This window comes from Salvelinus alpinus, chromosome 7 (assembly GCF_045679555.1).
Source record: "Salvelinus alpinus chromosome 7, SLU_Salpinus.1, whole genome shotgun sequence".
NCBI lineage: Eukaryota > Metazoa > Chordata > Actinopteri > Salmoniformes > Salmonidae > Salvelinus > Salvelinus alpinus.
The window spans coordinates 19379665-19393342 of NC_092092.1; the positions used below are offsets into that span (position 1 = coordinate 19379665).

At 42.9% G+C, this 13678-nt stretch overlaps 1 protein-coding gene across 26 annotated transcripts in view; it reads left to right on the forward strand.

Moving 5' to 3' along the window:
- Positions 1 to 13678, forward strand: part of LOC139580539 (neurexin-1a-like) — a 605221-nt gene that overhangs the window by 490257 nt on the left and 101286 nt on the right. For all 26 annotated transcript variants that reach the window (XM_071409319.1, XM_071409321.1, XM_071409331.1 and 23 more), the window contains one exon: positions 6326 to 6497. In XM_071409319.1, the coding sequence (XP_071265420.1) occupies positions 6326 to 6497 (172 nt within the window). The remainder of the gene's footprint in view (positions 1 to 6325; positions 6498 to 13678) is intronic.

Here is a 13678-nt window from a genome sequence, read left to right on the forward strand (position 1 = left end):
GGAAAAAGGAAAGCATACCATGTACGTTCCACATGGTCCCCTATTCCCTATAAAGTCACTACTTTTCACCAGAGCCTTATAGGAGAATAGGGTTCCATTTGGAACGCACACAATATGATTTAGGGCATCTCCACAGGGGTAGCGTTGTTGAGATCATTGTACATGTATGCTCAGGGTTTACTTGGCAATGTCAATATAATGATATTGTAACTAGATACTGTACAATGGTTTGCTGCCTGAGGCATTTTCAAAGTGGGAGATTTAATCTGAGTGTATTATATATGTCTCCCTTCATTATATGTTGTCAGTTAAACTAGATGATGCAGAATACATTAGATGGTATCAGAGATGATATGTCTTGTAGCCTTTGCAACAGACCTAGAGCAGTATTGGTAATATAGACTAGAGTGGTAAGAAGATAATGGTACTGTACTGTATACAATTTTCAGTATGGCTGAAACAATGTCTATGACACTGTGACAGTGTCATAGACATTCTTTATAAGTGTTTATTTTCTTGTGGTTGTAGTTCGTGCTACATTGGTGTCTGAAGTGGGATTGGAACACACGCCTCCAAGGGAGACTATTACAACTTTCCAGTATTGCAGCTGTTCTAGTCACGTAGTAGCAGTAGTAGTAAAAACACAGTGCGATGGGGAGTTGGTTACGGGGTATAGATTTTACGGACATCAGCACTGCTGTATCACGCACGCGCACACACACACACACACACACACACACACACACACACACACACACACACACACACACACACACACACACACACACACACACACACACACACACACACACACACACACACACACACACACACACCCTCCAGCTGCATGAGAGGAACGACAAGAACAGGAGAACCAAAAAAGAGTGAAAAAAGATTGGAGGAGAGGAGAATAACCGTAGGATCAACTCATCAGTTAATTAAACTCAATTTCAGCTTGATAGGCAATTAATCATGCATCGTGCTCGCTGTCTGGAAGGGGAGGGTTGAATCTCAGGGTTAAGCAGCACACACACACACACACACACAGGATGGGATGGGTTGTATTTTGGTGTGCGGTGACAAACACACACACACACACACAATGGGTAGGGTTGGATCTTGGGGTGCGCCGGCAGTGTGGGTTATATACAGTGGGGAGAACAAGTATTTGATACACTGCCGATTTTGCAGGTTTTCCTACTTACAAAGCATGTAGAGGTCTGTAATTTTTATCATAGGTACACTTCAACTGTGAGAGACGGAATCTAAAACAAAAATCTAGAAAATCACATTGTATGATTTTTAAGTAATTCATTTGCATTTTATTGCAAGACATAAGTATTTGATCACCTTCCAACCAGTAAGAATTCCGGCTCTCACAGACCTGTTAGTTTTTCTTTAAGAAGCCCTCCTGTTCTCCACTCATTACCTGTATTAACTGCACCTGTTTGAACTCGTTACCTGTATAAAAGACACCTGTCCACACACTCAATCAAACAGACTCCAACCTCTCCACAATGGCCAAGACCAGAGAGCTGTGTAAGGACATCAGGGATAAAATTGTAGACCTGCACAAGGCTGTGATGGGCTACAGGACAATAAGCAAGCAGCTTGGTGAGAAGGCAACAACTGTTGGCGCAATTATTAGAAAATGGAAGAAGTTCAAGATGACGGTCAATCATCCTCGGTCTGGGGCTCCATGCAAGATCTCACCTCGTGGGGCATCAATGATCATGAGGAAGGTGAGGGATCAGCCCAGAACTACACGGCAGGACCTGGTCAATGACCTGAAGAGAGCTGGGACCACAGTCTCAAAGAAAACCATTAGTAACACACTATGCCGTCATGGATTAAAATACTGCAGCGCACGCAAGGTCCCCCTGCTCAAGCCAGGGCATGTCCAGGCCCGTCTGAAGTTTGCCAATGACCATCTGGATGATCCAGAGGAAGAATGGGAGAAGGTCATGTGGTCTGATGAGACAAAAATTGAGCTTTTTGGTCTAAACTCCACTCGACGTGTTTGGAGGAAGAAGAAGGATGAGTACAACCCCAAGAACACCATCCCAACCGTGAAGCATGGAGGTGGAAACATCATTCTTTGGGGATGCTTTTCTGCAAAGGGGACAGGACGACTGCACCGTATTGAGGGGAGGATGGATGGGGCCATGTATCGCGAGATCTTGGCCAACAACCTCCTTCCCTCGGTAAGAGCATTGAAGATGGGTCGTGGCTGGGTCTTCCAGCATGACAACGACCCGAAACACACAGCCAGGGAAACTAAGGAGTGGCTCCGTAAGAAGCATCTCAAGGTCCTGGAGTGGCCTAGCCAGTCTCCAGACCTGAACCCAATAGAAAATCTTTGGAGGGCGCTGAAAGTCCGTATTGCCCAGCGACAGCCCCGAAACCTGAAGGATCTGGAGAAGGTCTGTATGGAGGAGTGGGACAAAATCCCTGCTGCAGTGTGTGCAAACCTGGTCAAGAACTCCAGGAAACGTATGATCTCTGTAATTGCAAACAAAGGTTTCTGTACCAAATATTAAGTTCTGCTTTTCTGATGTATCAAATACTTATGTCATGCAATAAAATGCAAATTAAATACTTAAAAATCATACAATGTGATTTTCTGGATTTTTGTTTTAGATTCCGTCTCTCACAGTTGAAGTGTACCTATGATAAATATTACAGACCTCTACATGCTTTGTAAGTAGGAAAACCTGCAAAATCGGCAGTGTATCAAATACTTGTTCTCCCCACTGTATGTGCATTTTCCCGGGGGTGCTACCCAGCAGGGACAGCACTTACCCAGAACACAGCTCTCTATCCTGGGGAGTGGGGTATAGAAGGGCTAGAGCTGGTGGGGGATAGAGGGCTGTGTGTATGTACAGTAAGATGGACCAGGACTGTGTCTCAAATGGCACCCTATTCCCTATTCGGTATTCTAATCTAGTCCCTGGTCAAAAGTAGTACATCATGGAGAAAGAGAGAGAGAGTTTGAGATAATTTCTCTCTCTCTCTCTCTCATTCTCATTGTTTTGCCCTCTCCCCCTTCTCTACCTTCATCTCTCTTTGCCCCTAAGCTCCCACCTCTCCCTCTCAAAGTACACTAGTTCTTTTTGCTTTAGAACATTGTAAAGGCAATTTGTGACTAAATGCAGTGAATTCATTAACGAGACATTGGGGATCATTAAACAGCGATTGAAGGAGGACTATTAAAAGCCTGACTTTAATTGCTTTCGTCTCTTCTACTAAACCTGTTTTGATGTAATTTTTTTGCTGTGGAGTAAGGGCCCCATAAAGTTATGAATTAGTGTCATTTTTAGTTATGCGTTTGACAGTCCTTGAAAGTAGCTAGCTAGGTAGTTGCCCGCTCAGCACAACACAGTGCTGTCACTGCAGTCAGATGTTAGGCAGGAGTCCTTGAGAAAGAGGTACACACTGCAAGCATTGCAAAAAATCTGCTTAAAAGAGACAAAATAATTCCATTATCAGAGAATGCAATGTATGGATACGTTTTTCTGTTGCATTCATACCATTCATTAGCCTTCCCTCTCTCTGTATATCTGCTCAGCTGACTGTGGAGTGCAGTGGCCTGGAATGCATCCAAAATGGTCCCCTATTCCCTATTTAGTGACTCTGGCTAAAAGTAGTGTAGTATCTAGGGTGCCACTCTATACACAGCACTGGTGTCAATATAACCGGCCATGCTACTGTGCTCATCTGATGAGCATTGTTCCCCGTGTGAGGCCCCCGGGCTATGTTCATGAAGCTCTATGTCTGTGATGTTGGAACACACACACTCAAACACGCACACACACGCTGTGATCCTGGAGAGGCCACAGGGGGTCTATTCCCCTCCTGGAGAGGATTACTCTTAAGGCCGAGCGCCACTCCTCTCCTCCACGCCCTCCAGATCATCCTTCCATCTCTCTCATGCCTCCATCCCATCATCCTCTCCTTCATACATGGAGTAGGGGTCAGGCTTCAGATCGTGTTCTTTAAAATTCTGTTTAAAACTCAATTCTGTGATTTGAAAAATGACAAAACAGGGTCCCCGCCACTTGTTTTGGTGTATAGCAGATGGTACATATCAATAATTTAAGTAACCATTAAACAGCTTCCCAGACTGTAGCTTTAAAGTGGGATTTATTATCAACATATTAACTGCAGAGTTTTCTTCCTTCTTTTTTGTTGTCTGTTTCAAAACAAGAGCTGTGGGGGAGTGAGGGAATGTATTACTGTAGCTTTAATGGTATCAGTTGATACGATCTTGTGTTAGCGCTTGGCTTCCTTTGAAATTACATTTATAAACCAGAGAACCGTCCTAGTTTCCGTAATCTGGTGTGACACACTACAAATGTTTTTAATTGGGGTAGATAGAAGTAGCTTTTGGCTGTGGGATGTGCTCACTACTTACTCTGTGTTAGAGGGAGGTGGCTGAGAGGGAGAGGGAGGGAGGGATAGACAGAGAGAGCGAAGGAGAGATAGATGGGCTGAGAAAGATAGAGAGAGAGGCTATGCTGACTGGATAATCTCATGCAGTGTACTGCTGTACTGCGCTGTAGGGTTGATCCTTCAACCAACTGCTCCCAACATACAGTACCAGCTCAGAAAGAGAGATCGAGAGGGGGGGGGGGGGGGGGAGAAAGACAGAGAGAACTTTTACTTTACTGAGCCATTTACTTTATGTTTGTATTCTTATCTTTTATTATTTCTAATTGTTGTTGCATTGACCCTGCAAGCATGCATTTCATTGGACGGTGTATACCATGTGTATCCTCTACATATGACAAATAATAAGACATGAACTTGAGAGAGAGACTGCCTGACCTGTGTAGGGGACATGGAACAGACAGACATTAGTGAACATATTTTTTTAAATTATTTGATCATTTAATTCCTGTTTGATGTGAAACGCTGATTGAATCAGTATAATTTTGCGATTTACTCAGGATCTGAATGCCACATACAATCTGCCCTGAAACTAGATTCCCACCTTCTCATTGGATTCTAAAGCACTGATGGTTAAACTGATGAGGAGAGTTTTGAACTGTGCTTTGGGGCACACGGTGTCAATAGTCTAGGTGATGTGGGTGAGGCGGAGTCAGGCGCAGGACACAGAGATGAGTAATAATCTGAACTTTACTCTATAAACAATCTTCCATCAAGGAGAACAAAAACCAGAGCACATAAACGAGACAACTTGACAACAATAAACACGCACAAAACCATGATGGAACCAGAGGGTTAAATAGGGAATCAATTATAACGTAATGGAAACCAGGTGTGTACAATCAAGACCAAACAAAAGGAAAAAGAAATGTAGATAGGTGGAGACTAGAAAGCCGGTGACGTCGACCGCCGAACGCCGCCCGAACAAGGAGAGGCACCAACTTCGGCAGGAGTCGTGACACACAGCAATACACAGATGGTCTCTCTCATTATCCCAAAGACAAAATAGTCATCTTGATATGAAAAGAGTAGGGGGAAAAATTGTCAGTAAAATGTTTTGCTGAGTGTCATTGAATCTTGTCGCTCATAAAATAACAGAGGTGGTTTAGTAAAAACTACACACCATGGACAACTTAGTTTATTATACATACTTATTTATTTTATTTAACCTTTATTTAACTAGGCAAGTCGATTAAGAACAAATTCTTATTTTACAATGACGGCCCACCCCAGCCAAACCCTCCCCTAACCCGAACTACGCTAGACCAGTTGTGCACCGCCCTATGAGACTCCCGGTCACGGCCGGTTGTGATACAGCCCAGGATCAAACCAGGGTCTGTAGTGATGCCTCTAGCACTGAGATGCAGTGCCTTAGACCGCTGCGCCACTCGGGAGCCTTAAAACATAGACTTTGGGGGAAAACATTGCTCACCCTATTGAATTAACTTGCATTATCTAATCAATATGTAGCCTACTCATATTTGTATTGTTTGGTTGGAACCTGATTTCAGTGGCTAAACAGAAATACATATTGATTGTGGACGTTGTTGTATCACTTGATTAGAACTGATAACTACATTTATATTGACAAGGAAATCGAGTCAGGCTGCATTATTTTGAGATGTACTTCTTTGTAAAGTCTCAGATTTGATTAGATGACTATGTCCTTTCATTATGTAAACTTAATCAGATGGTATCTAAGGTTGAGTGGCACCGCCTGGATGTGGTCATCAGCATCATCATCACTGCACAAACACAATCACTCTTACACCTTGCTATTCTTTATGAAGCAACCAAACACCTGCTTTGGAATATACAAAATACTCTTCCTTCACATCTCTAAACTTTCTCTGCTCTTTCTTCTTTGTCTCAACAGGAAAAAGGAAACATTGCAGTTATCTTTAATGTCGGAACGGACGACATAAATATTGAGGAGACAGCAAAGTTTGTAAATGATGGAAAGTACCATATAGTGAAGTTTACGCGGAGTGGCGGTAACGCCACACTACAGGTGGATGACCTACCTGTCATAGAGCGCTATCCCACAGGTAAGACACCCACGCCGTATTACCTATCCAGCATCTTCTCTGCTCACAGTGCTCTCTACCATAGTCTGAATGTACCTGTACTTGAAATGACCAAGAAGGGCAACTGTTGTCAGGAAAGGTTGATGTTGAGGTTAAATATTGGGCTATTTTAAATGGTGTATGAAATGATGTTGTTTTGTTGGTTGGTGTGTCTTATATATATATATACTGTGCTTCTTTCTCATGATAATATCATCTGGTTTTCGAGACAGTATCCTTTCAAATGTCAACATGTCAGGAGAACGATGACTGTCTGGTTGAGAAGGCTTTAAATGTCAACGCTTGGGGGTCTTGAATTCACAACATTTGAACTGCTAAAAAGGCTTTGACAAAGGCTATAGACGATCCAAGTCAGGTGAATTATTTAACATGTCTCGTTATAGGTGACAGCGTTTGTCATACAGGTTACCGTAACCAGGAAATGAAAAGGTTTTGTTACCTATTAACACCTGTAGCTTTCACTGAAGTCAAGACAGCAAATTGAAATGTCAGGACAAATTCTGGTGAATTCTGGCATATTTAGGCATATCTTAAATGGTGAAACTATGGCATGGGGTGACATTATATTTCCATGACAATTTCCTACTGTCCACTAGGGGCAACACGAATGGGTTCAATCCCAGTGCTAGGCACTTGTTTTGTATTTTTTTTTGTTTTAACCATATTCCAAACGCTTACCTTAACCACTTGGAATTAATGCCTAAACGTAACCCTAAAGCCTAAATCTCAGAATGAATCAACTTTACCCTAATGCCAAAATCTCTGAATTAATTCCTAAATTTAACCGACTAGGTTAGTTTCAGTTAAACTTTTGCGCATTTGACTGACTGCTGACATACGCAAAATATACTCTAATTAAAATAGCAACACATTCCATAATCTACCGAAGGCACCACAGATGGCCCCACATGCCATAATTAAAAGGGCCAGTCATGACATATCTCTGTTGCTGCAGTTATGGCAAGGTTTCTTTGGAGATTGTGTTGCGAAATGGTCTACTCTAAATAAATGTAACAGTAAAGTGAAACCAGAGGATATTTGTTCTTAAGATCCCATTAATTGACATAACGATTGATATCAGTTCCTCTGATTAATGTCTATCCTCTGGACAAACATCATGAAGGGAGACTCAATGATCATCAATGTTTGCCTGCAACGGTCCCTGACATCACACTACTACATTGTAATTTTCGATTTACCTGATATTGTCGGATGGCTAGCATTTGATGTCTGCGGATACGTTGTCTTCTAGCCAAGATATGAAATGCAATCATAATTGAATGTAGCGCATACAAAGCACACACAACAGCTACCGGTGGTTCCATGGTGACTGAAAACACAACCATGGGACCAATTTCTGGGAAATGCAAGAGTCAACTCATCATACGTCATGATGCGTCATCAGAAGTGTCCACTTCATTTGAGGGCTGAGGGTAGAGGGTGTGTCTTTCACGTGTTTGGAATGCAGCCCTTGCCTTGTATAGGGCTCCGACATGCCGCTTCCCTGAACGGGGTGAACCGTTCATACAAAATATAAAAAATCGTTTGAAAGAAAAACTGTGGTATATGAAAAAAAGTCAGAGGTACAACACTGTGGTTGCGGTCCAAACACTTAAAAGACACACCCTATCCCCTCAGCCCTCAAATGAAGTGGACACTTCTGATGACGTATAATGACGTCTGACGAGTATACACTTGCAGGGCAAGGGGCGTTGGAGGAAGGAATGATTTTTAAATGGACCACCCTTGGCCGGGAATTCGTCACTCGTTCATCTTGCGATGATTGTGTTTTCAGCCACCGGTAGCTTGTGGGTGCTTTATATGTGCTACAGTCAATTATGAGTGCATGTCTACTTATATTATATATATAATTATTCATATGCACCAACTGTATGATAGCTGGCAAATGAATTAACTTCTGAAGAAGGAAACCGTTTTATTTCTACAATTTCCCAAAAATAACCAAACAAAAACATATTTATTTTTTACAAGACCTGTTTGTGTCGTCATGTGCATTAGTAGCACAATTTCTAACTTATTTGCATTCGTTTTTACTTACACTTGTATGCTGACTCCTCCTTTGATGTTGTTTTTAAGTTTTTGCTGACTTTTCTTAGATGTACAATCGTCACAAATTTAATTATGGGGAGTTTCAGGCCCCGGAGTGAAGATAATTGTACACTCGCAAACTCGATTTAAAACGAGGGCTTATGTTGCAAACTTCCCTTGCTTGGCTAATCACTTGGACCTCCCTCCAAGACGCCGACGGGGATTCCCACAAGGACATAAGGCGAGGGTAAGTGGACAAGGGTGTGTCTATTATGAGTTTAAATCGCAGCCTATGTACATCCAATTAAGTATTTGGGTCTGCATAGTCCAATCACAGAGCAGATACAAGTCACATGGTCTGTTAGCAAACACATGATGCCACTTGATAGCTGCTATATTGTCCAATTACAAAGGAGATACAAGTCACGTGAGGAACCAATATACACAGGCAGTTAGGAAAGCAAAGGCTAGCTTTCTCAAACAGACATTTGCATCCTGTAGCACAAACTCCAAAAAGTTCTGGGACACTGAAGAGTCCATGGAGAATAAGAGCACCTCCTCCCAGCTGCCTACTGCACTGAGGCTAGGAAACACTGTCACCACCCATAAATCTACGATAATCAAGAATTTCAATAAGCATTTATCTACGGCTGGCCATGCTTTCCACCTGGCTACCCCTACCCCAGTCAACAGCTCTGCACTTCTTTACAGCAACTTTCCCAAGCCTCCACCATTTCTCCTTCACCCAAATATAGATAGCTGATGCTATGAAAGAGCTCCAAAATCTGGACCCCTATAAATCAGCCGGGCTAGACAATCTGGACCCTCTCTTTCTAAAATTATCCACCACAATTGTTGCAACCCCTATTACTAGCCTGTTCAACCTCTTTCGTATCGTCTGAGATCCCTAAAGATTGGAAAGCTGCCGCAGTTATCCCCCTCTTCAAAGGGGGAGACACTCTAGACCCAAACTGTTCAGACCTATATCTATCCTACCCTGCCTTTCTAAAGTCTTTGAAAGCCAAGTTAACAAACAGATCACCAACCATTTCGAATCCCACCATACCGTCTCTGCTATGCAATCTGGTTTCCAAGCTGGTCATGGGTGCACCTCAGCCACGCTCAAGGTCCTAAACGATATCATAACCGCCATCGATAAAAGACAATACTGTGCAGCCGTCTTAATCGACCTGGCCAAGGCTTTCGACTGTCAATCACCGCATTCTTATCGTCAGACTCAACAGCCTTGGTTTCTCAAATGACTGCCTCGCCTGGTTCACCAACTACTTCTCAGACAGAGTTCAGTGTGTCAAACCGGAGGGCCTGTTGTTCGGACCTTTGGAAATCTTTATGGGGGTTCCACAGGGTTCAATTCTCAGGCCTACTCTTTTCTCTGTTTACATCAATGATGTTGCTCTTGCTGCGGGTGATTCTCTGACCCACCTCTACGCAGACACCGTTCTGTATACTTCTGGCCCTTCTTTGGACACTGTGTTAACTAACCTCCAGACGAGCTCCAATGCCATACAACACTCCTTCCGTGGCCTCCAACTGCTCTTAAATGCAAGTAAAACTAAATGCATGCTCTTCAACCGATCGCTGCCCGTACCCGCCCGCCCGTCTAGCCTCACTACTCTGGACGGTTCTGACTTAGAATATGTGGACAACTACAAATACCTAGGTGTCTGGTTAGACTGTAAACTCTCCTTCCAGAATCACATTAAGCATCTCCAATCCAAAATTAAATCTAGAATTGGCTTCCTATTTTCTAACAAAGCATCCTTCACTCATGCTGCCAAACATACCCTCGTAAAACTGACTATCCTACCGATCCTTGACTTCGGCGATGTCATTTACAAAATAGCCTCCAACACTCTACACAGCAAATTGGATGTAGTCTATCACATTGCCATCCGTTTTGTCACCAAAGCCCCATATACTACCCACCACTGCGACCTGTATGCTCTCGTTGGCTGGCCCTCGCTTCATATTCGTCTCCAAACCCACTGGCTCCAGATCATCTATAAGTCTTTGCTAGGTAAAGCCTAGCCCTATCTCAGCTCGCTGGTCACCATAGCAGCACCCACCTGTAGCACGCGCTCCAGCAGGTATATTTCACTGGTCAACCCCAAAGCCAACTCCTCTTTGGCCGCCTTTCCTTTGAGTTCTCTGCTGCCGAAGACTGGAACGAATTGCAAACTTCACTTAAGCTGGAGACTTCTATCTCCCTCACTAACTTTAAGCATCAGCTGTCAGAGCAGCTCACAGATCATTGCGCCTGTACACAGCCCATCTGTAAATAGCCCACCCAACTACCTCATCCCCATATTGTTATTTATTTTTTTGCTCCTTTGCACCCCAGTATCTCTACTTGCACATTCATCTTCTGCACATCTATCACTCCAGTGTTTAATTGCTAAATTGTAATTATTTCACCACTATGGCCTATTTTTTGCCTTACCTCCCTAATCTTACTACATTTGCACACACTGTATCTAGACTTTTCTATTGTGTTATTGACCGTTCGTTTGTTTATCCCATGTGTAACTCGGTGTTGTTTGTGTCGCACTGCTTTGCTTTATCTTGGCCAGATCACAGCTGTAAATGAGAACTTGTTCTCAACTGGCCTACCTGGTTAAATAAAGGTGAAATAAAATATATTTTAAAAAATCTGTTAGCGAACACGTGATTTGCTAACAGATCACGTGACTTGTATCTGCTCTGTGATTGGACGATACAGACCGTGAGGCTCATGGTTATTGTAGGTTTTGGTGCTCTTTGAAACAGAAACTGATGGTAAAAACATGATTTCTCAACACAGCAGTTGAAACATTCATAATCGATGGGCACTACATCAACATACAAATTGTTTTACAATCTCGGTAAAAAATAGGACATCTACGTTGGCACAGTAATATCGCCAGCGCTAATATACCGCTAATATATCACAAATATTGGATATCACCCCGGGGTTTGAGGATTAAGAATCCACTTCTGGAATTCCTCGTAGCAGCCCTATGTGAGGAGCCATAGGGGAGGGGCATAGCTCGTAGGATCAGGATTGCCTGAGTCTTACTCAACCATCTTGGCATGAGTACAAACCAGAGATGATTTCAACCTGTCTCTCCCACCTCTCCTTCTTCTGTATTGTTCGTTGACCTTTGCAGGCGGCCCAGTGCCTTCACCCACACTAAAGAGAGTTTTTATGGCTGGGGACAGATTCGCTCGACATTCCTCGCCTCAGGTAGATGGGTGAAATTAATGTCTTGTGACGTGCAGCGAACATGGAGGAACACAGAATACACTGTAGGGTTAATAGATTGACTGGCTCTATGGTTTCTATAAGATCTTAGCTGTGCAATCGAGAGACTCACTGTTCCACAGACACATAGACGGACAGGCACACAGACGGACAGGCACACAGATAGACAGGCACACAGACAGACAGGCACTCAGACAGACAGGCACACAGACAGACAGAAAGACAGACGGACAGGCACACAGATAGACAGGCACACAGACAGACAGGCACACAGACAGACAGGCACACAGACAGACAGGCACTTAGACGGACAGGCACACAGACAGACAGGCACACAGACAGACAGGCACACAGACAGACAGAAAGACAGACGGACAGGCACACAGACGGACAGGCACACAGACGGACGGACAGACTATAGCTGACGTTTTACTTTCTCCCAACCAATTGTGCAATTTAAAAAAAATGTTTTTTTAACTTATTGTGTACATAATGTTGCTGCTACCGTCTCTTATGACCGAAAAAAACTTTTGGACATCAGAAAATCGATTACTCACCGCGGACGGGAAGAAACTTTTTCCTTTAACCTTTAACGAGTCACCAACCCTGATCCGGGAGCACCCCCCACCACCCCCCCACTGAGTAGCATAGCTAGCATAGCGTCACAAGTAACTTGTAGCATCTAAATATCATTAAATCACAAGTCCAAGACACCAGATGAAAGATACAGGTCTTGTGAATAAAGCCACCATTTCAGATTTTTTAAATGTTTTACAGGGAAGACACAATATGTAAATCTATTAGCTAACCACGTTAGCAAAGGACACGATTTTTTTACTCCCAACAGTTTTTTCCTGCGTCAGTAGCTATCACTAATTCGACTAAATAAAAATATATATAGCCACTAACCAAGAAACAACTTCATAAGATGACAGTCTGATAACATATTTATGGTATAGCATAGTTTTGTTTTGAAAAATGTGCATTTTTCAGGTATAAATCACAGTTCTACATTGCAGCTGCAATCTGAAATAGTGCTGACCCAGCCAGAACAATTACAGAGACCAACGTCATATAACTAATTACTCATCTTAAAACATTTCAGAAAAATACACAGCGTACAGATATTGAAAGCCCAACATCTGGTGAATCCAAACAATATTTCAGATTTATTAAATGTTTTATAACGAAAACAAAATGTAGCGCTAAATTAGCATAGCTATACCAGGCAGATTCGGCTGGGCGCCCACGGCCAGTTCACATGCACAACAGATATGATATAACATCGTAAATTGGGTCTTACTATGGCTGATCTTTCATCAGAATGTTGATCAAAGTGTCCTTTGTCAAGATGAGTCGTTGGTTGCGTTCAGAATGGTTCCTTTCCCACTCCATTTAGCACAGGTACTGGTCGAGTGGCACGGATTTCTCAAACGATAATAAAATCAGACAACGGAACACCGCAAAACTCCCGAAAAAATTCAAATAATCTGATTAAACTATATTGAAAAAACATACATTACGATGATCTGGTCACATGTATCAAACAAACTTCGAGACGGAGATAATAATGGCCGTACAACAGAAGACAATCGCAGCTCCAAGTCGCACGATATAGAGAACCGGAAGTTGTCGGTCACGTCAAAGAATTAGCTCTCATTTCATGTCAGTCCCAGATAAACAAGATATTTTTCCTCTGACGTCCTCTTGTCACCCAGAGGAAGGCCAATGAGGTGTGTTTCGGGTCATAGGGGGCACGACCATATATAGGCAGAGCGTTGAAGCTGGCATAACACATCTTGCTTTTTTCTTCTTGGTCATGGAAAGTGCT